General features: G+C 51.8%; 10 protein-coding genes across 10 annotated transcripts; 4 read left to right on the top strand and 6 right to left on the bottom strand.

Annotated features, from left to right (window-relative positions):
- Window positions 1-1089: 1089 nt before the first annotated feature.
- PSV08DRAFT_227813 (uncharacterized protein) lies at window positions 1090-3438 on the top strand (the record flags this gene model as incomplete). Its single annotated transcript, XM_014220798.1, has 2 exons — window positions 1090-1629; window positions 1696-3438. The coding sequence occupies 2 exons, from the start codon at window positions 1090-1092 to the stop codon at window positions 3436-3438; spliced, it is 2283 nt and encodes a 760-aa protein (XP_014076273.1).
- A 925-nt stretch (window positions 3439-4363) lies between these two features.
- Window positions 4364-6799, bottom strand: PSV08DRAFT_207087 (pyridoxal phosphate-dependent transferase; the record flags this gene model as incomplete). Its single annotated transcript, XM_014220799.1, has 1 exon — window positions 4364-6799. The coding sequence occupies one exon, from the start codon at window positions 6797-6799 to the stop codon at window positions 4811-4813; it is 1989 nt and encodes a 662-aa protein (XP_014076274.1). The 3' UTR covers window positions 4364-4810.
- A 742-nt stretch (window positions 6800-7541) lies between these two features.
- On the top strand, window positions 7542-8923 carry PSV08DRAFT_249786 (uncharacterized protein; the record flags this gene model as incomplete). Its single annotated transcript, XM_014220800.2, has 2 exons — window positions 7542-8142; window positions 8547-8923. 2 exons carry the CDS (start codon window positions 7542-7544, stop codon window positions 8921-8923), a joined length of 978 nt encoding a protein of 325 aa, XP_014076275.2.
- A 297-nt stretch (window positions 8924-9220) lies between these two features.
- On the bottom strand, window positions 9221-11001 carry PSV08DRAFT_184888 (uncharacterized protein; the record flags this gene model as incomplete). Its single annotated transcript, XM_014220803.1, has 2 exons — window positions 9221-10673; window positions 10724-11001. 2 exons carry the CDS (start codon window positions 10999-11001, stop codon window positions 9221-9223), a joined length of 1731 nt encoding a protein of 576 aa, XP_014076278.1.
- A 1335-nt stretch (window positions 11002-12336) lies between these two features.
- On the top strand, window positions 12337-13061 carry PSV08DRAFT_378573 (uncharacterized protein; the record flags this gene model as incomplete). Its single annotated transcript, XM_014220804.2, has 1 exon — window positions 12337-13061. The coding sequence occupies one exon, from the start codon at window positions 12337-12339 to the stop codon at window positions 12802-12804; it is 468 nt and encodes a 155-aa protein (XP_014076279.2). The 3' UTR covers window positions 12805-13061.
- Window positions 13062-13275: 214 nt separating this feature from the next.
- On the bottom strand, window positions 13276-14732 carry PSV08DRAFT_364371 (uncharacterized protein). The gene is made up of 3 exons (XM_014220806.2): window positions 14590-14732; window positions 14257-14535; window positions 13276-14206 (listed from the first exon to the last, which is right to left on the bottom strand). The coding sequence occupies exons 1-3, from the start codon at window positions 14684-14686 to the stop codon at window positions 13404-13406; spliced, it is 1179 nt and encodes a 392-aa protein (XP_014076281.1). The 5' UTR covers window positions 14687-14732; the 3' UTR covers window positions 13276-13403.
- A 136-nt stretch (window positions 14733-14868) lies between these two features.
- Window positions 14869-15906, top strand: PSV08DRAFT_207097 (ribosomal protein L10-domain-containing protein). The gene is made up of 2 exons (XM_014220807.2): window positions 14869-15100; window positions 15158-15906. The coding sequence occupies exons 1-2, from the start codon at window positions 14910-14912 to the stop codon at window positions 15672-15674; spliced, it is 708 nt and encodes a 235-aa protein (XP_014076282.1). The 5' UTR covers window positions 14869-14909; the 3' UTR covers window positions 15675-15906.
- PSV08DRAFT_319117 (uncharacterized protein) lies at window positions 15818-16879 on the bottom strand. Its single transcript, XM_014220808.2, has 2 exons — window positions 16565-16879; window positions 15818-16486 (listed from the first exon to the last, which is right to left on the bottom strand). The coding sequence occupies exons 1-2, from the start codon at window positions 16626-16628 to the stop codon at window positions 15957-15959; spliced, it is 594 nt and encodes a 197-aa protein (XP_014076283.1). The 5' UTR covers window positions 16629-16879; the 3' UTR covers window positions 15818-15956.
- A 2346-nt stretch (window positions 16880-19225) lies between these two features.
- PSV08DRAFT_411360 (major facilitator superfamily domain-containing protein) lies at window positions 19226-21379 on the bottom strand (the record flags this gene model as incomplete). The annotated part of the gene is made up of 12 exons (XM_066093886.1): window positions 21310-21379; window positions 21189-21251; window positions 21119-21132; window positions 21032-21068; window positions 20876-20975; window positions 20604-20813; window positions 20373-20521; window positions 20281-20318; window positions 20071-20225; window positions 19955-20012; window positions 19402-19890; window positions 19226-19327 (listed from the first exon to the last, which is right to left on the bottom strand). Exons 1-12 carry the CDS (start codon window positions 21323-21325, stop codon window positions 19226-19228), a joined length of 1431 nt encoding a protein of 476 aa, XP_065948704.1. The 5' UTR covers window positions 21326-21379.
- Window positions 21380-22413: 1034 nt separating this feature from the next.
- On the bottom strand, window positions 22414-23884 carry PSV08DRAFT_227828 (uncharacterized protein; the record flags this gene model as incomplete). Its single annotated transcript, XM_014220810.1, has 5 exons — window positions 23679-23884; window positions 23435-23577; window positions 23310-23369; window positions 22656-23262; window positions 22414-22602 (listed from the first exon to the last, which is right to left on the bottom strand). Exons 1-5 carry the CDS (start codon window positions 23736-23738, stop codon window positions 22414-22416), a joined length of 1059 nt encoding a protein of 352 aa, XP_014076285.1. The 5' UTR covers window positions 23739-23884.
- Window positions 23885-24162: the final 278 nt, after the last annotated feature.

Raw genomic sequence — 24162 nt, forward strand, 5'->3', positions numbered from 1 at the left:
AGGGGTAGTTGCCTCGGGGTACGCCGTGAATAAAATACATGATATTATTTTGTGTCTACCTTAGTAAACGCTTGGTTAATAAGAACGTCTTTATATAAAAGTACTTGTTATAAGTACAAAGTATAAGCTTTTGTATAGTATCTTTTCTCTTCTATAGCTTAGGTTAATATAAATTCGTTTAAAGGCCTCTTCGCCATAGTAAATAGAACTATATAACGGTTAAGCTAATCAGCTGTCATTTTAGTGGCTTGTGATGATTAGTTGCCTTCTTTCAAAGCGTAACGATGATGTGATAACCGCGCATGGACCAGCTTCTGACCACGGCGCGCAATTAGTGTCTCCACTCGCCTTGTCCTTCTTTAAACGTTCACTTCTATTACATCGTTTCTAATCTTATGCAAATGCTTGTAATTAGGCTATGATAAAAAACAGCACTAAAAAGCGAACGATTCTATCGAGTCGTCACAATAAAGTCGCTTACACATCTGGAGGACTCAAGTGATGATCTTGGACGCAGCCTGATGACAAGTTCATCACTTGAGTCCTCCAGATGTGTGGCGCGCTGCGTGTACATATGCGCGTTGGAAGGACCTTTGGCCTTCCGGTAAATCCTCAGCCTCAAAAACACGTAACTGGCTAGCTGTAGGTTGTGTCGGATAAGAAGGCAAAAGGCGATTTGCCTGTCTACCCCTCAGCATTGTGGCTTCGACCGGTCAGCGCCCCGATACCAACGGATAAGCGGGGTTCGTGAGAACCATTCGTATTGACCAATTGGCACATATTTCATCTGCATTTCTAGAAGTGGATTGGATACGATGGTCACAGTCCGAAAAGGGCCCTTATCTCCGTCTGCATCAGTATGTTTACACCACTCCTGTAGCAAAAGTGAGGCTCTGCAAAAACTGCCAATGTCAAGTTGATTCTGATTTCTATATCTTCCATCGATTTTCTCCTAATAACTATCTAGTTCATCATCTCATGTTTCTTTAGACGATAAGCCTTCTGTTAACACAAACATCGAAGCTTTGTTAAATCATTTCCTGTTAACTGGCATTGCTCTCTCTTTCGGCCATCTCACCCCTCTTAATCATGGCCCATCAAATGTCTGTACCACAGCAAACCCAACACTCGGGTCCGATGCCTCAAAATCATCAAAACGCTGGGCAACAGCGGCATGCCTTGGGCGGACAATATCAGAGCTTTGGGCAAACCTCTCCAAGAGAGTCTGAAGATTTTCCCCTAGATTCCATCCAAGCCCCCCTTCTCGTATCATTCATCCTAGAGAGGCCCAGGAGCGATATCAGCTGGGAAGATGTTGTTCCCGAGCAACAGCATGTCAGAGCCCATGACCTCAAAAAGGAGGTACTGAAGTTTCGACGTAACTACAACAACGTCAAAAAGGCTCTGGACGAAATCTCCTCTCCAAACTGTCGCAGGATTATCAATGAACTGGTCGAAGAACAGAATGTTGCGCTGACCAAGCACAACCCGACCATGGAGTACAGGATCGTGAGTCTTATAAAGAAGTTCCGAGAACGCGTCTCTTTGACGCGCCGCGAGAGATACCTGGCACGTGTGGACATAATCTTAGAAGCAGAAGACTCTGGCCTCCAAGGTACAAAGATGGGAGTTGGGATGACTGGCCATAAACCTCAAGATCTCAACAGGGCCAAGCAGGGCGACGGTCTTCCACAGTTCCAAGGCCGAGTTAGCAATCAAAGCCAGAATATGCAAATACCTCAGCAGCGACCTCAACCTCATGGCCCGCACAATGTGCCACCTCCTCCACACCTTGAGCTACCGCGTGGTCAGCCTCCTCCTCTTCATATTGTTAATCAAGGCAACAATCATATCCCGATGCCCGCTCCCCATACACCGCCTCCACTTCCACCTCAACCACATCTAAGTGGAGGTATAAACGGGAAAACTCCAGTAGCTGGCCTACCTGCGCCACCGCCGCCGCCGCCACCACCTCCACCACCACCTAATGGAGGAGCTCATCCAGTAATGTCAGGACCTCGCGGGCACCAACCACCAATTCAACCATCCTTACCGCAGGGTCCATCAGGAATGCCCGGCAGTTTCCCTGAAGCTATGCCATTGCCAGTGCCAAGGCACGTGCCAGGTCGTAGGCCAGGCCCGGTCAACCAGACAATAGGCCCTGAGCCGCCTAGGAGCCAGCCAACCAAGCACAGGAGCCACATGGATGCATCCAGTTTATATTCAGAGAGTGAAGTCAGTTCGGAAGATGAGTCGGAGGGTTCTAGCTTCGTTGACATTGAGAGCGACATGCATGGGGAAATGCGTCCGCGCGAACCTGAACGCGGACGACATGCTAAGGTGTCAAGGACCAGTCTGAAACATCGTATGCATAGTAGAAGCAGGCAGCAGAGTCGAAGTCGCAGCCGCAGTCACCTACGAAGAGGCATCCGCCAGCAAAATGCACAGCGACCAATGTGGAGACATCGAACCAATAGTGATATCGACGAAGGATACACTGGCAGACGTACCCCAGACATATCAGGTTCGAGTTCTCCTCAACCCTTGCGTGCGAAGCTCTCTAGTCAAGTGCCAGCGAACATTCACATCCACATGAACACGAATAATAGTGGAGATGAGAGAACACGCAGCGGTAATGCCTCGCCCACCAGTCTCTACAGTGAAAAGAGAATGCCAGGGAAAATGTACAATTCACACGACGATATGTCCGATGCATCTTGGGATCGCGCAAGCGGCACTGGTTCCTGGCACACCTCGTCTGCCCACACGGCCGAAGATAATATCTGGGACGTACCTTCTCGCCCCCCGACCGTGAAGCGTGAGCACAGTCAACGCAAGCCGACTTTTGCAGCGCGCCCAAACGACGCCTTTGATCCTCAGCGTCGAAGCCCCAACCCCAACACTGCTGATCTGCGGTCCACACAAAGACCCAGATACCCCAGGGAACCAAGCAACGAGCACATTCCCACTCGCTCATCCATGCGGGACCGGGACCGGGACCGGGACCACAACCGCGAACATGCATCTCCTTACTCTGACAATCAACACCCCTACCATCCCCGTCCCGATCTTCCGCACCGCCGCATCACTCCAGCCTTGCCTCGCACCCAGTATTCCAACCCATTTGCCTCACCATACCCCCCTCCCCCTCCTAAACCCGTCCGCGCCCCCTCTTTCACACCAGATGTATATGATCGCGCGTACACGCCATCCCAGCCGCGTAGGAGACTGACAGAAGCTGCACCGCGTGATGAGCAAATCAATCTGAGTGACTTGCGCGATGCGCTGGATTGGGCACGCGAGAGGAACAAGGAGAAGGAAGGTATGCAGTCGACGAGGTATGGAGATGATGTGTCTGGGATGAGGAGGAGAAGGGATTCTACCATGGATTATGATGATGAGTGGGATTTTGATCGAAGGGGTGGTGTTGGGTACTAATTCTACGGCCTTTTTTGTTTTTCTTTCCTACTTCTTTTTTTTTTCTTTCCTTTGGGTGGGCGTATGGGCTGCGGTGTTTCCTTTCGGGAGTTATGGTTATTTTGAGTCTCTCTCTTTTGTTCTTTGTTTTCCTTCTACGACCGAAAAAACAGAAAAAAAAATAACGAAGACAACAAAGTATTGACTAACTGTGTTTCAATCAGCCTCGCTTATGTATACACCTACATAAGGCTTTCTATCTCCTACAGTAGTACATGGCTTCACCTCCAACGCAGAGCAATGCAATGCAAACCTTTTTTTTGATGAAATAGATTTGCAATAATGACCAAAGGCCCTTGAACAATAGAGTTACTCCTTCAAAAAAGATAGGTCCCTATCTTGATCCCTTTTTTCGTCCTTTTGTTGCTCTACTCATATACCCTCCTTCAGACCTATATCCACACATCACCGCTAGTTCCAACCCAAACAGCTCTTACTCGTTAACACACACTCGTTCATATGTATACACACATACACAACCAGCATTGCAACTACAAAAGGGTAGATAAAACGAGAAGATGGCACAAGAAGGGACCTCACATCACATCACAGCAAACGAACCAAAAAAAAGGCAAGCCAATCAATCTTCAACTCATTATCCAATTAAGTATCAAGAATGGGGCTCAGCGAGCCACAGCTCTCTCTCTCTCTTCCCATTTCCCATTTCCTCTGATCTTGATCTTTAAGTGTTTTCCTGTAATCTTTCTAGCTATACTCATTAAAAAAACGTGATGATTTCAAGATTTTTATAGTTTTGAAAAAAAAACCTAATCAAGATATCACCCATTGGGCAAACCGCAAGATTATGTTTATGTGTGTAAAATGCAAGAAAGAAAAAAGAGGTCGTTAGATGTTTAAAATGAAGAAGAAGAAGAAGTGAAAAAAAAGAAGAACAATCATTGGTCACAAGCGAGGGTATTGAATCTTAAATATCTATCATACACGCACACGTCAAGGTGTAAAAGAACCAAGCACGCGGGGGGAGGAAAAAGAAGAGGGCAAAGGGAGAAGAAGGCGGAAGAGGAGGATATCGAGGTTACAACGCCAAGATCATGTCCAGCAAATGATGCGTTAAAAGGTCGCAGAAATTAGGACGGAGGAATAAAGCCGTGGTTGATTGATGCTGACCATGATGATAATTGCAACCGTCAAGGTTATTTGTGAAGGCTGGGTCTAAGGCGTAAAAGTGAAGGTGGGTCGACACTTGTGTTGCGTGTGATGCTGACGAGGCAGCAAGGCGCAGGGCCTCCCACTTTACACGCACACACTTTGCCCCCACAAAGATTGCGCAATTCAGCCGTAACCTCGTACCAATTATTGCTTAGCGCGCAGTCTATCGTAGTGTTGATTGCACGTCATGAACTGTCCTCTCAAGCACGTCCTCCAGCCTCCACCTTGGTGGCTTGGGAATCTTCTCCTTGCCGTCTGTTGAGCTCTTCTCAGCAAGCTCCTCAGGGTAGGCACCACCGGCAACACCTGAGCTGAACTTCAACTGCAAAAGGTCGCCGACTTGATCGCAAGCCGTAAGCATGCGGTCCAGATCGTCCTTGGTATGCGCAGCGCTAACGCAGAAGCGGGCTCGTGATGACACGAGAGGTGTGGCAGGGTAGCCGACTACTACGACGGAAATCTTGCGCTTGAGCATCTCGTGGGAGAATGCAGGCATCTTGGCGGGGTTGTAAAGCATGACGGGGATGATGGGTGAGTCGTCGTGACCGTAGACGATGAAGCCGAGGCGCTTGAGACCCAAGCGCAGATAACGAGAGTTGAAGCACAAGCGCTGCAGACGCTCTTCACCTTGTCCGGGTACAATTGAACCGTCAATGATACGGAGAGCAGAGGCAATCTGGACGAGAACTGGCGGCGAAGGTGATTCGGCAAAGAGCATAGCTGCGTTGCTGATTCGGAGCTTGTCGATGATGGACTTCTCAGCGGCAATGTAACCACCGTTGGCGCCGAAAGACTTTGTGAGCGTGCCCATGAGGATATCAACTTCGGAGGGATCAATGTCGAAGTAGTCGCATACACCACGTCCACGAGGGCCAACACCACCAACAGAGTGAGCCTCGTCAACAAAGAGATTGAACTTGTACTTGTGCTTCAAGCTGATGATGCCGGGGAGATTGCACATGGTACCCTCCATGGAGTAGAGGCCTTCAACAGCAACCAGAATCTTCTTCCATGGGCGGTGTGTGCGGGGCTGACCTTGCGAAATGGCTTCACGGAGCTTGCGTTCAAGATCGCGCATGTCATTGTGCTTAAACATGGTGACCATGGCTCCTGAGAGACGCGCTCCAAATCGGATAGAAGAGTGATTAAGCTCGTCAGAGATCATTAGGCAGCCCTTTCCGACAATGGTGGGGAATGTAGTAGCGTTCGTAACAAAACCCATGGAAAAGACCATTGAAGCGGGCTTGCCGACAAACTTGGCAATGAGATCCTCAACCTCGACCGTAAGCTCAGAAGTACCACTGTCGGACCGAGGGCTAGCCATTGAGATTCCGTACTTCCTGATGGCTGCCTCGGCTGCATCAGCACAAGGACCTTCTGATTGAGCGAAACCAAGGTAGTTGTATGAACTCATGTTTAATGTCTCAGTTGTGGTTCCGAGCATCTTGAAGGTGTTGTTTCCGTCGTCAGACTTGCGGTCGAGCACAGTGATGAATCGTCCTGGGACACCGGTAGTTGGTCGTGAAAAGCAGTCGTTGATGCGCATCTTCAACCGTCTTGTGTAGAAGTTGTCGAAGTCGCTGTTGAGGGGCGCATATCCGTCCTTCTCCTGCAAGTGGCTGTAGTGCTGCTTCCTGAAGCGTTTACCGAAGAAGTCACGGACGTGTCCAAATACTATTAGGATTAAGTAGCTGATGTATGTAGTAAGAAGGAAATAATATGGTGGCTCGTCTTCGATGGGGTCGCCGAACTCGCCCTCAAATTTACTGTGGTAGCGGTGCTTCTGTGATCCGAGGGGACCAAATTGAGCGTGGGCTCGCGCAATGCGACGCTGCTCTTCCGGCGAAGGTGGTTGGAAAAGGGTTTTTGCTTCCGTAGGCATCTTCTCACCGGTAGCAGTGGTGAGGTTGATGGTGGGGAGGGAAATCTGCGAGGGCGAGGGCGAGTTGAGGAGGGCCTGCTGCTGGGCGATGAAAGCTTCCCGGAGGACAGCGGCTTCGGAGCGCGACTTGGGAGAGTTGCCGCCGAAGAGGGATGTGAACTTGTTGCCCTTTGCAAAGGAGGATCGGCGTGCAGGCTCACGCTTCTCGTTGTGAGGATCGAGGGGAGTAGGGGTAGTCGACGCAAACGGATTAATGCTTCGCGCAGGCATGGCAGCAATGGCTCGAGTAACACGCTGTTGGGCTGATTGAAGCTACAAAAAGACTGGATGAGTTGTCCAGGTGCTCGGGTCTGGTCCCAGGCTGCGGAGTCGCAACGAGGATGTTGGCGGTGAAGGGTGGGAGAGACTAGGCGAGCTACAATTAGTAGGCAACTCCTGAGCAAAAAAAAAAATGGCGTTTGCGTGCGGGGAATCAGTGAGCAGGAGCAATCAGGTGCAACTACCGGCAAAAAAAAACAAGGTGAGAAGGGTGAGGGTTGTGTTTCATGGGGGGGAGAAAAGAGGGACTGATGCGGTCATACATTGGCGGGTGGGAAGGGCGGCAGTGCCGGATAGCGTCGACCAAGGTGGCTTGTTCGAGGCTTGAGAAGAGATGTGCACCTACGTTATGCGAACCGCACAGCAGGCAGAATGGTATACGTCAGACGGGCGTTGCCGTGAGTGCTTGTTTTGCAACGCTCTTGGAGGGATGGCAAGCGGCGGGCGTGGTGGTGGTGGAGCAAGCAGTGTGTTGGCGCAGGCACAGGCAGCTTTCCCTGCAGAATGTGCGCACAAGCAAACAAGCAAGACACTCGAGGGCCCCGGGATTCAGCGGCGAGGTGTAATGAACGACAAAATGTAGGGTGTAGGAGAAGAAAGTCACCATGCACACGGGCAGAGACAACAACAGCTGCAAGCTCACTTATCAGTGCCGTTAGCAAGGGGCACCGGAGCTTGTGGTTGGTCCGACGAAATGAGCAGAGCCCCTAGGCGGGCCCTCCAGTCAGCCTCAGGTCAGGGGAATCGGATGGTGATCGCTGCCGCCTCGCCACAGCACCTTGTCCGTCCCAGGTCCGCTCCTCGTGCGAGCCCAAAGGGGACGGCAAAGAAAAATACATCCCTCTCTGGCATTGCAACACAGCGTGGTCCAGCCCTGCATCCAGAGAGGCCAGAGCGCCGTCCATGTGCCGCGCCCTTGCGATGCCCACTGTTTCCCTTGCACGTCACCGTCATTAACACCATCACCGTCACTGCGGCCAAATTCGCGTTTCTTCGCAACATGGATGTGCTTGACATCACGACTGAATCATCTCCGTCGACAGAGCCATTGATTGATTATGTGAGGGTCCATGAGCCAGGCATGCTTGGCACAATAAGCCAGGATATAGGTCACACCACTTTCCATTGGGCAAAAGGCGGCGATCCTATGGGCTTGCCTTGCCATCCGCAGCTAGATTTGCCATGTTCGGTACCAATAAGTTTGTTGCTCCAAAACTATGGTTCACATCCCGCCCGCAGCTCATACATTCAGACTCGTCTTGCGCTACACAAAAGCCCATTTTACGCCTGGCCATGTGGGTTGTGACTCGAGTCGAACTGATTGGCCATCAGACGTTCGTAATCTGACAACGTTTGCTCGGGTGACGTTCAACGGGTTGACCCGTTGCGCCTTCATTTTGCGCTGTCAAATGGGAGTCTGTACTAGGTCATAGTGCGACCATCCTTTCGCGAGATTACGATGAACTCAAATCTCAATAGCCCTGGGCACCGAAACATTTGTCCATCTTAATTTCACTTCTCTATAACACTGCATGCTTCTCCCCGCAATACCTTCAACAAACATATTTCCCTTTCTTCCTCTCCCATGCACATACATGTCACTCAATCGCTCTCACATGCCAAGGACATCCATACTGACTTGAAATGATGATACGATATTTATCACTGATTCTGCTGCAGCTAAAAGAAAGCACTACAGCGTCCGAGACCCCATCTAGACCAACCACCAAAGCCCGCGCAGCGGCTTTTACTTTCCTCCACATGAACCACCTACGACAACACTGCTTCTCAAGAAGTAGAAAAAAAAAGAATAGCATGTTCCTCCACCTGGCAGGAAACGCCAACCCTCTTGGAGATACACAACAAAAGAAAAAAAAAGAGAAAAAAAAGAAGAAGGCTAGCTCGCAACACCAAAGAGAACGATGCTTGAAGAAAGATGGAAAGAGAAAGGAGAACAAAGACGACCTGCTTGATGTTGCCGACGTCTATTCAAACACCAGCATATTCACCAAACCGCCCCCTCTGTATACAGGCCCCTTGCCATCCAAGAAGCCCTTTGCAACGCCGTATCAATAACCAAACCCCGTGTGGTGGTCGTCCAATTTGCATTACAATAAGATGACTAGTGAAGAGTGCAACGCACGCGTCTGGCAAGCAACAACAACAACACCACCATATGCGGAAGATGCGACACATTAACTACAGGCGCGACAACAAGGTAAGCTCAGGCGCATAAAATGGAACCCACGACTGTTTCAAGTCGAGGGCCCCACATGGCACGGGAGCTTTGCTCATCGAAAACAACGACGACCGGGTATATGAGCAAGCAAAAATTAAATTGACAAACGCGCCTTGACGACCGAGCCGCTTCCCTTACATCTGATGATGCTCGGGTGACAGGCTTGATGGGTCAATGGTGCCGAAAGACACCAAATTTTGCATGTCCAGGTCCTCGTGGTTTTCGTCAAGCAGCGGTGACCGGAAGGGCATGTTGAGGCTTTGCTTAGCGTACATGTCCGTCATTTGCAGCGCCTCGTCCGACATGCCATTGTCGTGCGACATGGGGTACACATCGCCGTGGTTCTCGCGGCCGTAGGAACCAAGTGGGGGTGATTGGTTGGCAATGATCGGGTCAGGATGGCTCATGGCTGGCATTGGCGAGTGACCCGATGCAGAGTGAGGAGGTGGCCCCATTGGGGTGTGTACATATGGAGGGATGTTATACGATCCGTAATTGGATGCAGGGGCGCTGTCGTTTGGCGGGCCTGACGAGTAGAAGGCAGGAGTGCCATATTCCGACGGTGAGTTTGCTGTTGTGGCTGACATGGGATATTGTCTGAAGTCCATGCCGTAACCAGCAGACGTGTCGATGCTCAGATGAGGACCGATGGGACCAGCACTCTGTGGTGTTGGTGCAAAAATTTCAGGGCTAGGCATGTAAGGCGATGGCTCTTGCTGGATCATGAATGATGGCATAGGGTTGCGAAGCATGGAAAAGTCCATAGCGACAGGCACTGAGCGACTGCGCTGGCGCTTGTGACCACGCGGCTGGAAAGGTGGAGGCGCAAGATGCGACTCTTGAAACACACCCATGTGCGGGTGCACAAGGTGGTTTGGTTGGGAAGCAGGGCGGTGGTTGATTGGCGACACTGGTGCCGAGACGGCAAAATTGTTGGCGTCATACATGTTGTGTCGGTTCTGAAACGATTCCAGTGAGATGAGTTTCGCCAACTGGCCACTCAAAACCTTTGGGTGACCGCCCAGGTGATGGACCAGAATGTTTGATGCCTGCTGGTCCTCGGTAAAGTCGCCGCATTGGAAGAAACCACCGGAACCAGACGAGTCCATGAAAAAGTTTGGAGGGCGATTGAGTTCGACAATCAAGCCTCCGGGGCGTTGTGACGCGCCTTCAGCGTTGGCGGTCATGTCGCCGTTCTCGAGTTGAATGTTCTTGATGTACGAGAAGGGGTACTCAATCTTGTAGCCGGCTGAGTCGTTGTTGATGTAGTAGGTGATGCAGCACTTCTCTGGTGAGTAAAAAACAACCAGGTCCATGGCGCTTTGGCCGACTCTCCTCCAGCTTCCAATGCTCAGCGAGCGGCAAGCAAAGTGGTGGATGACAACCTTGGAGTTGTTGGCGTCGGTGTTGAGGAGCATAGCGCCACCATATGGCATGCCGCCAGTCCGGCCAAGAAAGTTTGTTCCAATTGATTTGCCGGACTCCATGGCCTGAAGAGCGAGATATCTTCGCATGGACTCTGGAATGTCGTTGCAGTCGTCACCATTCTCAATGCTCTTCTTGGCAATGTTCTTGATCTTGGCACGTCTATGTTAAAGTTAGTGTTGGGCTCTCGCAACAAGCGGTTTTGCGCCTACCTGTTCTGGAACCAGATCTGTACTGAGCGCTCAGTCATGTTGATTTCTGTAGCTATCCTTTCGCGAGTAGCAGCTGTGGGAGTAGGGTTCTTGTTGAATTCGACTTCAAGCGTGACGAGTTGGTCTTGGGTGGCGCGCTGTCGCTTTTGGTTTCTTTGTTGCTGAGTGAGGGTGCTCTTGCGGGGTGGTCGGCGGGGGGCAGACCCCTGAGTCGGGGTTGAGGACTGTGCTGGGGGGGAGGGTGTGGGGGACACCATGGCGTCGTCGTGTGACTGCATATCTGCGGGGGAGCAGGAGCAAGACTTGGGTTGTGTGTGGGTTGGGATGGAGTGGGAGATGTAGAGGGAGCAATCGAGCCGGCACCTCCTGTCTATCAATGTTCGTAAAGTGTCGTGATGAAGTGATGGTCCAAACAGCGTTGGGAGTGAAGATAGTTGAGACGAGAAGGTTGCGAGTCCAAGGCGCACAGGAGCAGGCTGCTGTGGGTGTTTGAGACTCGAGACACGGTCCAGGCGCGTGTGTGTATGTATGTACGTGTGATGAATGGAGCTGCTGGCCGGGGAGCAGATGGCTGACAATCGTCCAAAAGCGATTTCTGTGTCGACAGGGAGATGAAGTGGGCGCGAGGGCGAAAGAGCGGACAGGCAAAGGCCAAAGGAGGCGTGTGTAGAAAGGAACGTGGGCAAAGGCCGAAAGGAGCGGCGGCACTTCGCAGAAGTCGACGAGAAAAGGGAACGTAGTAGCAACCACACCGACAACGGGGTGACGATGGGGAATCCGGATGTAGGAGCTGGGCCTGTGGTGTAAATGAGCGACCGTGGGTGGTGGGAAAGGGGAGATTAAGGGAAGGGGCGTGAGGCCGGGGGTAAGGTGCGCGCCGGCTAGCGTGGTCTGGGCAGGGCGCTACAAGGGCCAGGGTGCCGCCCACAGACTGTTTTAGCCCAACGGCACCACGACGTGACGCCAGGCGCGAGACCGGTGGTGACGCACCAGAATGCTTCTGTCTGTGTGGCCCTGGCAGCAGAACCATGTCCGCCCAAGCCCTGAACCCAAACCGCCCGCCTGCCCGCCTGCCCGCCGCCCGCAACGGCCGACACAGGCACACGCATGCGTGCGTCGCGGTGCATGCTGCATCCTGCCTGCATCCACTCGTCCACGCCCAGCCGAGGCCAGACACAGGCACAGGCACAGGCACAGGCACCGGCACAGGCACAGGCACAGCGATCGGAGCCTCTCAGGGCCACTCAGCCCAGCGGCCGGGGGCCACGACAGCCGACCGTCCACGGCTCAGGAGACGGCGGGCCTGCGATAGGCCAGTCCTTGCCACGGCCCTCGCCGAGCCACGACCGCCATCGCCAGAGTTGTCTCAACGGGCCAGGGCCGCTCCAAGCTGCCACGACGCTGCTCTGGGGCGCGCGTCAGGCACATGTCCTCCCAAACAGCCTGCGCCCGCCGTCCAGGTGCTGCCACCAGGCTCCACCTGCCACCTCGCCGCTGTCCTCGACTGCTGGCCCTCGGTCGACTGCTCCGTCGGCCATCGCTCACCGCGCGGCGGCCGCGGGACGCACGACAGAGCGCACGGTGGCCCCAGTTAGGTTTGGCCTCTGCCGTCGATGCAAGCATACAAGGCGCCCGCCCAAAGCCTGCCCGGCCGGCCTGGTGGCATGCCTCCACGACCTCGCTCTTCTCAAATCGTCGGTCACAACTCCCCTTCTGGCTTCGTCGACTCCGACTCGGGAGCCCTCGTCGCAGATCACTCGCCTGCGTCCCCCAAAGGACGAGAGGATCCCGACGACGGCGGGCGGCAGCGTCGTCTGAGCGCCTCCATCCTGACACACCCGGCCCAAGCCCTATGGAACGGACGTGATTCAGACCTGACAAAGTCATATATTTTAGCTGATATCCGACGCGCCGACGCAGTAGGCTCACCCATCATCTCGTCGCCCTACAGCTGTCAATCTATGGTGCCTACTGCTTCCCTGCACCCTGGATCCGTAGTCTTGCGCCAGGCGTGGCGGTGTGCGTATTGGACTGCATCAAACGAGAGAGCAAGCGAAGGCAACCACCAACCTGGAACCTGACTCTCGACTTGCAAGAGATTCCGTTGCGTCTGCGCTTGGGACAGGATCGACAGAAGCGCTCACGTTCCGAAGCCTCAACTCCACCTGGCTTGTGGGCGGGCATCGGCAACTCTCGAGTTTTTGTTCACCACTCCGCCTTGCAGCCTGCCATGTGTTACAGAATGTTGCAAATCGTACGAGCGCATGAAAAACAAGCCAAAACAGCCCCAGATCACTGCCACCAGCAGCGAATAGACCAAAGATTTGTTTCAACGCTATGCCACCATGGAACAGGACACGGCATAGCGCAGACGTGACAACTTACTCGAGTCCTAGTCTGGGGTGCGCCTGCCGCGTTCGCCAGACAATGAGTCGATATCGCATGGACACGGCGCACGCTCTCCTGTTGTCGTCCAGGTACAACCGGCCCTGACGTAACAGGCTTCTAGAAGCCTATTTAGGCAGGTTTCATCTTCAAGTGAGCGCTTCTGGAATCATCATCAAAGTATACTTGTGAGCCGTCTAATTTCAGCGTGCCCTAAACACTGGGCTCCGCTGTCTAACGAGTTTGCTGGTTCGTCTCGGGTAAGCGAAAAGTGAATGCCTGCGATTGTCATCCCTCATGAGGCATACTGCAGCTCCACACCAATCGATCGGAATATCTGCTCTCTTTTCTTGAGGTCCAGGCTTGCGCCAAGGGTAAAGAGTAGCTCTTTAATCTTCCCCTCCCACAGCACCCCTACACGCCAATCCTGATCAACCTTGGCCTTTAATACCCCAGAAACCTCATCCGTGGGTGAGTCTGTCGGGCGTTTCCAGTCTGTGCGTAGCTTCTTCACAGCCCAGTCAATATCAGTCGTATTACGTAGGCGCCATAGTTCGCAACCAAGTTGTAGCTCGCTTTCGTAAGAGTAGAAATTGAAGTCGAACCGGGAGCAGAGAGCGAGGTTCGGCCCGGCCTTGACAGCGTAGGTGGAAGAAATATTTCCCATCAATGGGTTTAGCGTCAGCGTCATAGTGTACGGAAATCCCGAATGGTTGGGTAGGGTGGCGAATCGCAATCCCGTACTTATGCCGCCGCTCTTATTGAGAATACCATAGTACAGCTCTGCGCCTGCACTGAATCGGCCATAAGCGGGTTCCGTGTGCCCCCCGACCACAGGTTCCATCGGCGAGACTCTGGGGTCGGAACCGAAGTTGTATAAGCCGCGAACGCCCATCAGAGCAGAGTCTGTGCTGTACATGTACTCTGTGCTATATTTGCCGAAGTCGTTTTGCAGAAGGGTAAGGATTGTGCCGCCATTGTTAAGGTTGGAGTCGCTCACAGCAGCAATCCTAAGCTGGCGGGTCGGGGTAAGACGTCGCAGATAGAGTGCTTCGAGCCGGGACTGGGGGAGGAATATGCGCCCGTACAACAGGGTATCTGTTCATACCTTAGTCGTGCTGCGGGTTGGATAAAGTCAAAATGCTTACCTCTCCGGTCTATCCGTTGGCCAGCATGCCAGACTTCCCACCACCACTGCTCGTCCGGTCGTCTCAGCTCCTTGGTGTGCTTATAACCTCGTACGACACTGTGCAGATCAATGTGTGATGTCTTGAACTCCTTGCGCAGCGGCAACGACGAGTAGAGGTAGGAGACTGAGCCATCGACGACACCCACACTGCCCAAAGTGTATGATGTGGCAAAATTCGGGGCAGCGAGAGAGGATATCTGCATGCGCAGCCCTCTGGGTATGTCGAAGTCGAGCAATGCTACAATGTGCCATCAGCATGCAGCCTGGCAAAGCGACATTAGGTCTGACGTACCTCGCGCAGACGCGTTCAGTGCGCCATACGAACTGTCCACATTCCAGTGCGATGCCTCGTAGAAAGCATGCTGCACGCTCTCCATGAAATCCAACATGTCTATGTCACCGGCAAACCATCTCGAGTGGCTATGAGTTGGGTCTGGAGGTTTGCAGACCCGAAGCGATGTCAAAGTTCCACAACGGAGGTGAGCCGCGGCCGGACCAATCGGTGGTTCGCCAAAATTCCCCGCTCATTTTTTTGGACGTCGCAACCTGGGCCCTCGAACTTTTCTTAAGCAACACATACAACCCGCGACAAACCCGAAAAACACCGCCAACATGCCCAAGTCCAAGCGCGCGAAGGTCGTACACCTTACCAAGACCGACAAGAAGGGCAAGGAGCTCTCTTTGAAGCTCTTTGCCAATGTCCAGGAAGCGGCGGACAACTTTGAGCACATTTTTGTTTTCGCAGTGGAGAACATGCGCAATTCGTACCTCAAAGAAGTGCGCGCTGAGTTTGCAGACAGCAGGTATAGCGTTTTGAGCCCCTGTTTGCCGCATCCCGCTGACCACTGACGTTTGCGCAGATTCTTCTTCGGCAAGACCAAAGTCATGGCCAAGGCGCTCGGCCAGACACCAGCAGAGGAGCACCTCACCAATCTTTCACAGCTCACTGAACACCTCAACGGAAACGTAGGCCTCCTGTTCACAAACCGTGAGCCCAGCGAGATCATCGAATACTTTGCCAACTACTCCCAAACCGACTTTGCGCGTGCCGGTGTAGTCGCTACACAGACCTTCACTGTGCCCGCTGGAGTCGTTTACTCAAGAGGCGGAGAGCTGCCCGAGGAAGATGATGTACCGCTACCGCACAGCATGGAAACCACCATCAGGAAATGGGGCATGCCAACAAGGCTCGACAAGGGCAAGATCATTCTGGATGCTCCATACACGATTGCCGAAGAGGGAAAGCCTATGAATAGTCATCAGACAGCCCTGCTCAAGTTGTTCGGCGTGGCCATGGCCGACTTCAAGATTGACCTCAAGGCCTACTACTCGAAGGCGACAGAGTTGGTCACAGAGGTTGGAGCTATGGAGGAATAAGCCCCAGATTGAATACAATTGCATCTTGGCGGCGTTTAAAGGCGTTGGGTTTACTGGGTCAAAAAGTATGGACATCGATGACTTCCATTAAAAAGGTTCAAGCCATCTTCCACGAGTACATCACAATTATACCCTTTTTTGTTACGTCGAAACGATCCATGGATAAATTATTTCTTCTTGTGCAGTGTCTTGTCTCTATGGATACTAAAGCATTAATAACATATAATCATTTTAAATTATTGCTGACATGTAGATCAAAATCGCGGGCCGCTACATAAGCACCTAAAGCATGGCCATACCAGCCACAAGACCTCCAACCATGATCCCAAGAGCCTCTGGAAAGTTGGTGGCGGCCGCACCAGTCGAAGTCGAAGAAGGGGTTAGCCTACTTGTAGTAGCATCTTCAGTCGTGGAACTTGAAGTACGCGACACGCTGACAGACGTAGACGAACGAGACGAAGAGCTCAGAGTGGTTACTGGGCTCGAAATGGTTGAGTCGCTCGAAGTGGTTGAGGTAGACGAGATAGTGGAATTCTGTGAGACGGCTGTTGAAAGTGTAGAGCTAGGAGTAGAGCTAGGAGTAGAGCTGGGCACGGAGCTGAGCATGGAGCTGAGCATGGAGCTGGGCGTGGAACTGGGAATGGAGCTGAGCATGGAGCTGGAAATGGGAGTGGAGATTGTCGAAGAGCTGGCTGACGGAGTGATAGTTGGGGCGCTGGGAAACGCAGGTGTACCATCGGCACTTGTAGGGAACACAAGACCAGAGCTACCGAAGTAGGGCGCGGTATCTTCGTCGAAAATCGGACCCGTATCTGAAAGGGAGGTTGTATCAGCAAACATGTTCCCGCCTTAGACATCTACACCTCATGCTGAGACAAGAACAAACTTACAAGTCGACTGCTGGGCAAGCGCGACGGCAACGAGGCCCGCTACTGCAAGCATAACCTTCACCATTGTCTTTTCCGGGGAGAAAGAGAGTTGAAACCGGTTTTCCAAGGACAACTAGTAACAGTTGTGTTTCCAACTGGTGATGGGAATCCAGGGGGTTAGATGTGATAGCCAAGGAATGCTCCTCCCCTATAAGCGAAGCGTTGCAACAACGATAATTAAAGGGACAAAGCTGTTTATATGCCCAAGAATCACGTAACGCATATACCTGAAGCAGTGAACAATAATGCGTTGAACAAAAAATCGTTTAATCAAAATACAAGAGGCCCAGCAAGCGCAAAAAAAAAACCAAAGAGGCAACAGAGCAAAACAAAGCAAACGAACACTCCCCCATATGCCCTTTTGTAGTAAACTATCTACTACTTACGCCCCAATAAAACCTTCACCCCCACAATCGCAACCCTAAGCTCCTCCCCCTAAAGCAAAAATAGCGAAAGAGAGAGAGTGCGTGACCCTATACGATGCCCGTCCGCCAAAAATAAAAGCCACCGCCATCGCAAGCCCCATCGAATCGTAAAGCCCATCGACTCGCTTTCCATCAGCAAAGCAAAGAAAAAAAAAAGAATGAGCAAAGGCCTTTTTCCGTCGCTAGTAGCGGGCGGGCGCGCGCTTGCGAAATGCAAGCAGCCACTCAGCATGCGCACATGGCGCTTTTCGGTCAATCTCCGTTCAACGCGGGCCCTAGAGCATAAAAGTATACGGGGGGGGTATGTGTGTTTCGGAAGTGGCCTGGGCTGGGCTTGTTCACTCTCTGTGTGTGTCTCTCTCGTGTGTGCGAATCACGAATGGTTGGTTCTCCCGGGTTCTGGCAAGGTGCAAGCTGAAGACCGGGGGGCGGGGGGGCAGGGGTTAGACGAGTAGGTATACGAGACGGGCTGTTGCGGTGTGTTATTGGATGAGTTTAGTTATTCTTGTTCTTGTTCTTCTTTTTTGGGGGGGGAGCTTTGTGTAGTGTGCACAGATGGGCTTTTGGTTTAGGTGATAAATAGTAAGGCGCTTTGGTCTGGTAAATTCAGCATAAAAGCACATACACGCGCGCAGATTCCTTGATAAACTTTCTGTTCCTGGATTTACGGTTGGGGAAAAAACCAAAGCTGGATGGGGAGCCCACTTTACCGATTGGGGAGAGGGCCTTGTTTTTTTCCCTTTCTTTCCCTTTCTCCACATTTTTTGTGCATCTTGCATCTTTTGCCCCTGACAGGGCTTGGCTGGGGGGCGCGCGCTGGGAACGAGGACTTGGCACGTGCGTGCTGGACCGTTTTTGGCGTTGCGTTGATGTGCCCCGGCCTCATTTTGTTTCTTGTCGCCTTGAACAAAGACATGACACTACTTTGTTGAACAAACCTGCTTGATTGGAATCCGCGAGCGGCGCAAGGTGTATCAGGCACTGTTTCACACACAAGGCACAGCGGAGACGGAGGCGGCGTTGGAAACGGTTTTTGTGGGGTTGAGTGAAGCCCGGATTCCTCCCCCAAGTTTGTTCGTTCGTCCGGTACCTGCATGAGTAGTCGAGTTGTCGTATCCAGCCTTACCATGACTCTCAGCCATTGTGCACACGCTACTCGTATAACGACCGCTAGCGTCCACACTCACTAGACGGTGGCGATAAGCTTCTGTCTTTTTGAAATAAGATTTCGGGCAAATAGAGTCCTGTCTTGACTCTGCATTGTGCCGCTGCTGACACGCGTAGTAGCATGGCTCGGTTGCACTGTGACGGCACTTGAGCGTCATCGACATCGACGCATGTGAGTCTTCTTTCCACGTCGGCAATGCCCTGTGGTCTAGAGCGCTTAGCGTATTGATTAGAGAAGGCTGATATCTTGATTTCCCAAGGTTGGTGGAAACTAAGGCAAAAATGGTCATAGATAAACATGTTAAGTCTCATACATCAAATACTACGATGAGCACAAAACAACATTGAACCCCTGAATACAGAATATATCATGGAGAGCACAAGGCTCAAAGAATAAGAGAGACAATATACTCGTATTTTCTGGCCAACATGTTTAGAAGAGTGTCCATGCTACTACGACATGTAAAGAAACAAAAGAACCGTTCATCCGCTGAAAATACAGAAGTTAAGAGTTGACAAAAGGGGACTTTCTCGTAGAATAAGCCGCTGGAAATACATACCTAGTCAGACAGAACTGATCATGTTGCACTAGGTACGGTATTAGTAACAGGTGAGTACGTCTCATATTTGGGTAGCATAACTGCCCCTTCGCTTGTATCTCTGTCAAGCGGTAGGCCTATGAGGGCATTACAAAGTAGCAAAGAACGACTTGACTTTTTTTACGTCTGTTTGCTACGTAGTATCAGATCAATTATTTCACAAAAGAACGGCCGGTTACACCCCAACCTGCCGGAATCGGGTATCAAAAAAATTAATAGAAAATAACAAGATGGTATATCAAAACAAATTTCTGTTCAAAGTTACAATGATATGATGCACTAGAAGCAAAACAGATATAAACCACCGAAAGCGGTGTCGTAATATAAATTATTATAAGACGCGTGTGGCTCACATCCACATCATTTGGAGCCTTTTCAATTCCCCCCCCCCCCCCCCCTACTCCAACCAAAAGAAAAGCACAGCGACTTATCTAGCCAGATTTCGTCGTCTCTCCAATAACCGTTGCCGACGCACCATCACCAGATGCGACTGTCTCGTCATCGGCGGTAACCACAGCAGTGCTCCTATCAAGCTAGTCCATGATGTCAGTTGAATTTTTCAAAACTTCAGGTTTTATGAATCACGCAAAAAAAAACATAGACTCACCCATCTAACGACGAAAGCAGTTGCTATAAAAACACCGCACACCACAATCATGGTGATGCTGCCTTTTTTCCAGTATGGGACGTCCGTAGCAGGATACAGAACGATACCCCACCAAGTGTATAGAAGCTGGCCTCCCATACTCATGACGTACAGCACCACGCTCCGAGCCGCATCGTCGCCGGTCCGCGAGCAGATTTCGTTTGCCCAGCTGAACATGATGGGGTTGACGACGAAGCTGGTGCCGCTGAGGTAGAAGGCGGTGAAGATGCCTGCGTCGGAGAGGTTACGCACGAGGAGCAAGGCGGCGGTGACGAGTTGCACGAGGGCGCCGGCTATGACCATGGGAAGGCGTTGGCCGGTACGGTCGATGATGAAGCCAGCGGCGATTTGGGAGACGATGGCGACGGCTTGTGTGCCCAGGGGGTAGGTGTTGATGGCTGTTTGCGAGAAACGTTTGGCATGGTACTTGAGCCAGAGGAGAAACATGCCCTGGTTTGGTCGTGTGAGTAGATGGTTTGTGGGGGGGTGGAGGCATGGGGGAGATTGAGATTACCTGGAAGGCAAAGGCTTCGAGCATGCCGGAAGTGACGGCGAACCATGTCAAGATGTATCTGCGGAAGGGAGTCAGTAAAAGCATCGTATGCTTGTCAAGTAAAATTGTTTGCTTACATGTGAGGCTTTCCGAGGACGCGTTTGATAAGGCTCTTCGGGTTGATGCTGTGAGTGTTGACTTTCTTGGGTGGTAGACGAGATGTCGCAAATTGCTTTTCTTCTTCACTCAGATAGAATACTTTGGCCGTTGATGGGAGATCGGGAAATGTGAACTGTTGTGACTTGTCAGCATCTGAGAACCAACACACTCGGATAGCGGGGGCTTACAAAGCCAAATAATCCGAATGGGATTCCCATGAGGCCATCTGTATTATATACATGAGTAAATTCGTGTGTTGAAGGGACATCAGAATGCCCACCGATTATAAAAACCCATTGCCAACCTCTCAAGCCTGCGGTACCGTTCATGGTCTTGTGCATGGCTGTCATCATGAGGCCTGCAAACATACTTCCCGCTTGTCCTATCGCAGTAAAGATGGCCACGCGTTTTGCAATCTCGGATGGTTTGCTAAGGAACATGATAAGTCTTATGTGTCTGAGGATAGATTCTAAGAAATCTGTAAATTTCCATGGAGAATTTCTGTACTTACTACCATGATCCCATGACATACATGGTACCGCTGTACAAGCTGGCCTCCATTAATCCTTGGAAAAAACGGACTGCACACAGCTGCGAATAGTTCTTGCATGCTGCAGAACACATGGTAAGACCAGACCAGAGAATCAAGGTGAGCGGGAGCCATATGCTAGGACGAATTTTCTGGATGATGAGACTGTGCGGAATTGCGCCAACGACTAGACTGTGTTTTTTTTTTTGAATTAGTTGAGATAATAGAGGAGATATTTCGCAGATAATACATACCCACTGGTATACATGGACAGCAAAATACTGTACTCATTTTTCTTAAGGCCAAGATCTTCCCGTAGACCAGCAACGTATGCATTTGCAAATGCCTGACGATCTGCCCCGTACCAGGTCAGTGTTGCTACGTATAGTCAACACAACACCAAGACTCACCGAGATAGTTGAAAAAGTAACATGCGCAACAATAGACCTGAAAGTGGGATTTAGCCATGCAGGCGTAATATCTACAAGTCTACTGACCATGATAAAGATATCTGGTCGCACGCACATTAGTATGACTATGCAACAATAGGAGCCGTGGTACACATACCTAGCTTTATGGTAAGCTTCTTTTCCATGACTTTGCTAGCATCGCCATTGCTAGACTTGGAAGCTACACAAAAAGGTCAACACAGAGCCATATTGACAATCCTCACAAACAGTGTACTTACACCCCAGGACACCCATGTTTGGCTGTGTCGTAACGAGGTGATCGCAGTGGATCTGATAAAGCGGATGATTATCAGATGTACAGGTATAATACCTAACCCTTTATTGCATCTGATAAGCGATGCAAGCGGCCCAGGCCTTACCTCGGGCCAGGAAAGCGTGCGCAAAATTTTTCCACATGGCTTGATCATAGTGTGCCCGAATATTGGCCGTCTTCTAAGGACTAGACCGCACCTTGGGTTATAGCTTGTGTATTTGACCATGTTTTACGTTTTGCACCGGCCCGGTCACTCGACGACGATCATCATGGGGAGCATGAACATGTATTTGTATATTGTGCAGTTGGAAAGCACGACTGTTACAATGGGTTCCAAAAGAAGCAGAAAGGGCCAACAGTTGAAAAGCAGCTAGCGCAAGAGTCGTGCGTTCCATTGTCGTGTGTGGCGCGACCATAAGTACACACCGGTTGATAGTGTGCATCTCCGGTTCCGGGTTCCTGTATTTGGGAATTTTTGTACTATTACATAAGTAAACTGACGGTGCCTTGAAAGCTAGTGCGAAGTCGGCTTGTCCAATGGTAGGATCTAGGCATCTAGGCACAGTCACGTGTAGCTGCGAGGGAAGCGGAGAATGCAGTTGCGCTAGGAAAGAGGAGGGCCGATCCGCGCATGAAGCAGGCAGTGGAGTATTACGGATACGATAGTCAGCACCCGCTGCTATCGCTACCTCATGAACATGGCCCCGGCGTGTGGGTGAAGATCTGCTGTGGAGGGAGCCGGGCATTCTGGTGGCTTGACTCTCTGCCGAGATATCAGCATCCGCTATCCATCCGTGTCAGCAGAGCGCTACTACCACACCCGTTGCGATGTATTTAACACACCAGCGAAGGATGCGCGGCATGAAAGGCCTTTTTTTTGGCGGCACCTGCTGGTAAATCCTTGTTTCTATCTGCTTTAGAGCCAAGTGTGTCTTGATGAAATAAATTAGAATACCTTGACTAGACTATAGTAGAACCCTTGCTGATGAGCTATGCAAGGATGACATATTTGTTCACGAAAGAAAACACACCAGAGTCACCGATTGATGCAAAACTTAATTCTTTGTACCTACGCATCCCATCCATCCCAAGTTGCATAAATCTGCTTAAGACGGGCATGTTCTTCCGGGCCGGCGAAGATTGAGTCGATTGCTCGCTCACACAGCGCCCTGATTTCATATCGGTCTAGCTGGAAATGCTGCGCCGCAAGATAGTACTCTTGTGATAACGGGCTGCAAAAAACGCCAACATCATCTGTCTGCAAGAAATCAGTTACCAGTAGTGCTGCGTGAAGCAACGAAGGGGACATACACTCAAGGCCACGGGAACGGTGCTGCGCCGCCATGTTCCAAAATGGTGGTCGGAGTAGGTGCCCGTGATCATCTTTGCTTGCACGTTGCAGCTGAGACAGATTTCTACACCGATGTTGTCTTGTTGAATCCTCTTCTGAAACTCATCCTTGACGTGTATGACGTGGCCCAGCCTGTCAGGCTTCCAGGAAAGTAGAGTTTGCAGCTCCGTGTCTGAGGCCGAAGTTTCGACTTCGGCAAAGTGAAGTGTCAGCTTGAGGCCTGCTGCCTTTGCTCGAGCGAAGCTGTCGCCAAAAATGCGCACATCGCCTTTGGTTGGATCGCCGCAGAGGTCAATGCCTACGACCCCTGCAGACTGATACTTGATGGCGAGGCTGACGACTTGTTCAGCTTCCGCGACGGTGTTGCGGCGGTCGATGGAAAGGATGAGAAAGGCACGCATGGTATTTGTGCTGTCGGCATTGTGGGCCTTGAGCACGTCTAGCACGGTTTTGACATAGTCTTCCCTGGAGACGTTGTGTTGGGGGATTGCTCTTGGAGTTGTACGGAGCTCTGTGTAGACTATGCCATCGTCTTGAAATGCACGCAGCACGTGTTTGGTCGAATACCTGGCCTGCATCAATACGCAGCGCGGTGTGCGACAAAAAACACATACTCGATGCTGGGCAGGTCACTGCAAAGACGGTAGATGTAAGAGGAAAACAAGGGGAAGAATCTAGCGGCCCGGTTAGCTGTGTACTAGCGTCTGACAAGCACCCAGACGATGGAAGCGAGGCTGACGTTTTGATGTCATAGTCGACCTTGCCAGGCGGAATGGCGATTAGAGGATCTTGCACCTGGAAATCTGGATGCTGAGCCTTGCTGGCGGTCCAGATGTCGTGCAGACACTCGCGGCTGATGCTACCGGTAAGATGAGCGTGGAGCTGAGTCGTGGCGTTAGTGGCGCTGCGAACCAGAGTCTAACGTGGCTTGGCGGGCTGGCTGGCGAATCAGGGGGGGCTAGAGGAGCGCATTGTGGGCATACCTCGATCTTGGGCAGCCGCTTCGCGAAGGCGGCATGGACGGGCAGGGCAGGCACCGACATGGGGGAGAGCGGCCGGGCGGTGGGTAGGCAGGCGGGAAGTGAGCGAGCAAGTAGTAGTACTAGTAGCAGCAGTAGTGGCAGTCGTAGGGAGACAGGCAGGCGGATACTGTCTCGCACACCTGGAGGGACTGGTCGGGCGGCGCTCCAGAGGTTTTCTCGAAGCAGAGGGTGGAATCAGCGGACGAGTGGAGTGGCCATGGCCGTGGGCGGGCGGGTCGGAAGCCAAAACAGGCAGCTCGGAGCTCATTGGCCCAGAAGGCGGGCAGGCCGCAAAGAGGAGGCGCGCTGCAGGAGATTGCAGCAGGCGCGCCTTGTTGGTCAAGGTCAAGCGTGTGCGCACCAGAGCGACGATGCCGCGTCCCAGTCTCGACGGGGCAGAAAAGGCCCGCTCCCATTCCCTCGCACCCTCGCTCCCACAGGCTCC

This window comes from Bipolaris maydis (genome assembly GCF_028858645.1).
Source record: "Bipolaris maydis strain C4 unplaced genomic scaffold PSV08scaffold_11, whole genome shotgun sequence".
Taxonomy (NCBI): Eukaryota; Fungi; Ascomycota; class Dothideomycetes; order Pleosporales; family Pleosporaceae; genus Bipolaris; species Bipolaris maydis.

Bases quoted from the DNA above. Each gene is read 5' to 3' on its own strand.
- PSV08DRAFT_319117 (XM_014220808.2), bottom strand. From the start codon at position 16,628: ATGGTGAAGGTTATGCTTGCAGTAGCGGGCCTCGTTGCCGTCGCGCTT. The intron at 16,487-16,564 runs GTAAGTTTGTTC...CCTCCCTTTCAG, and splicing joins GCTTGCCCAGCAGTCGACTT to ATACGGGTCCGATTTTCGAC.
- PSV08DRAFT_364371 (XM_014220806.2), bottom strand. From the start codon at position 14,686: ATGTTGGATTTCATGGAGAGCGTGCAGCATGCTTTCTACGAGGCATCG. The intron at 14,536-14,589 runs GTACGTCAGACC...GGCACATTGTAG, and splicing joins ACTGAACGCGTCTGCGCGAG to CATTGCTCGACTTCGACATA. The intron at 14,207-14,256 runs GTAAGCATTTTG...AGGTATGAACAG, and splicing joins CCAACGGATAGACCGGAGAG to ATACCCTGTTGTACGGGCGC.
- PSV08DRAFT_207097 (XM_014220807.2), top strand. From the start codon at position 14,910: ATGCCCAAGTCCAAGCGCGCGAAGGTCGTACACCTTACCAAGACCGAC. The intron at 15,101-15,157 runs GTATAGCGTTTT...ACGTTTGCGCAG, and splicing joins GCTGAGTTTGCAGACAGCAG to ATTCTTCTTCGGCAAGACCA.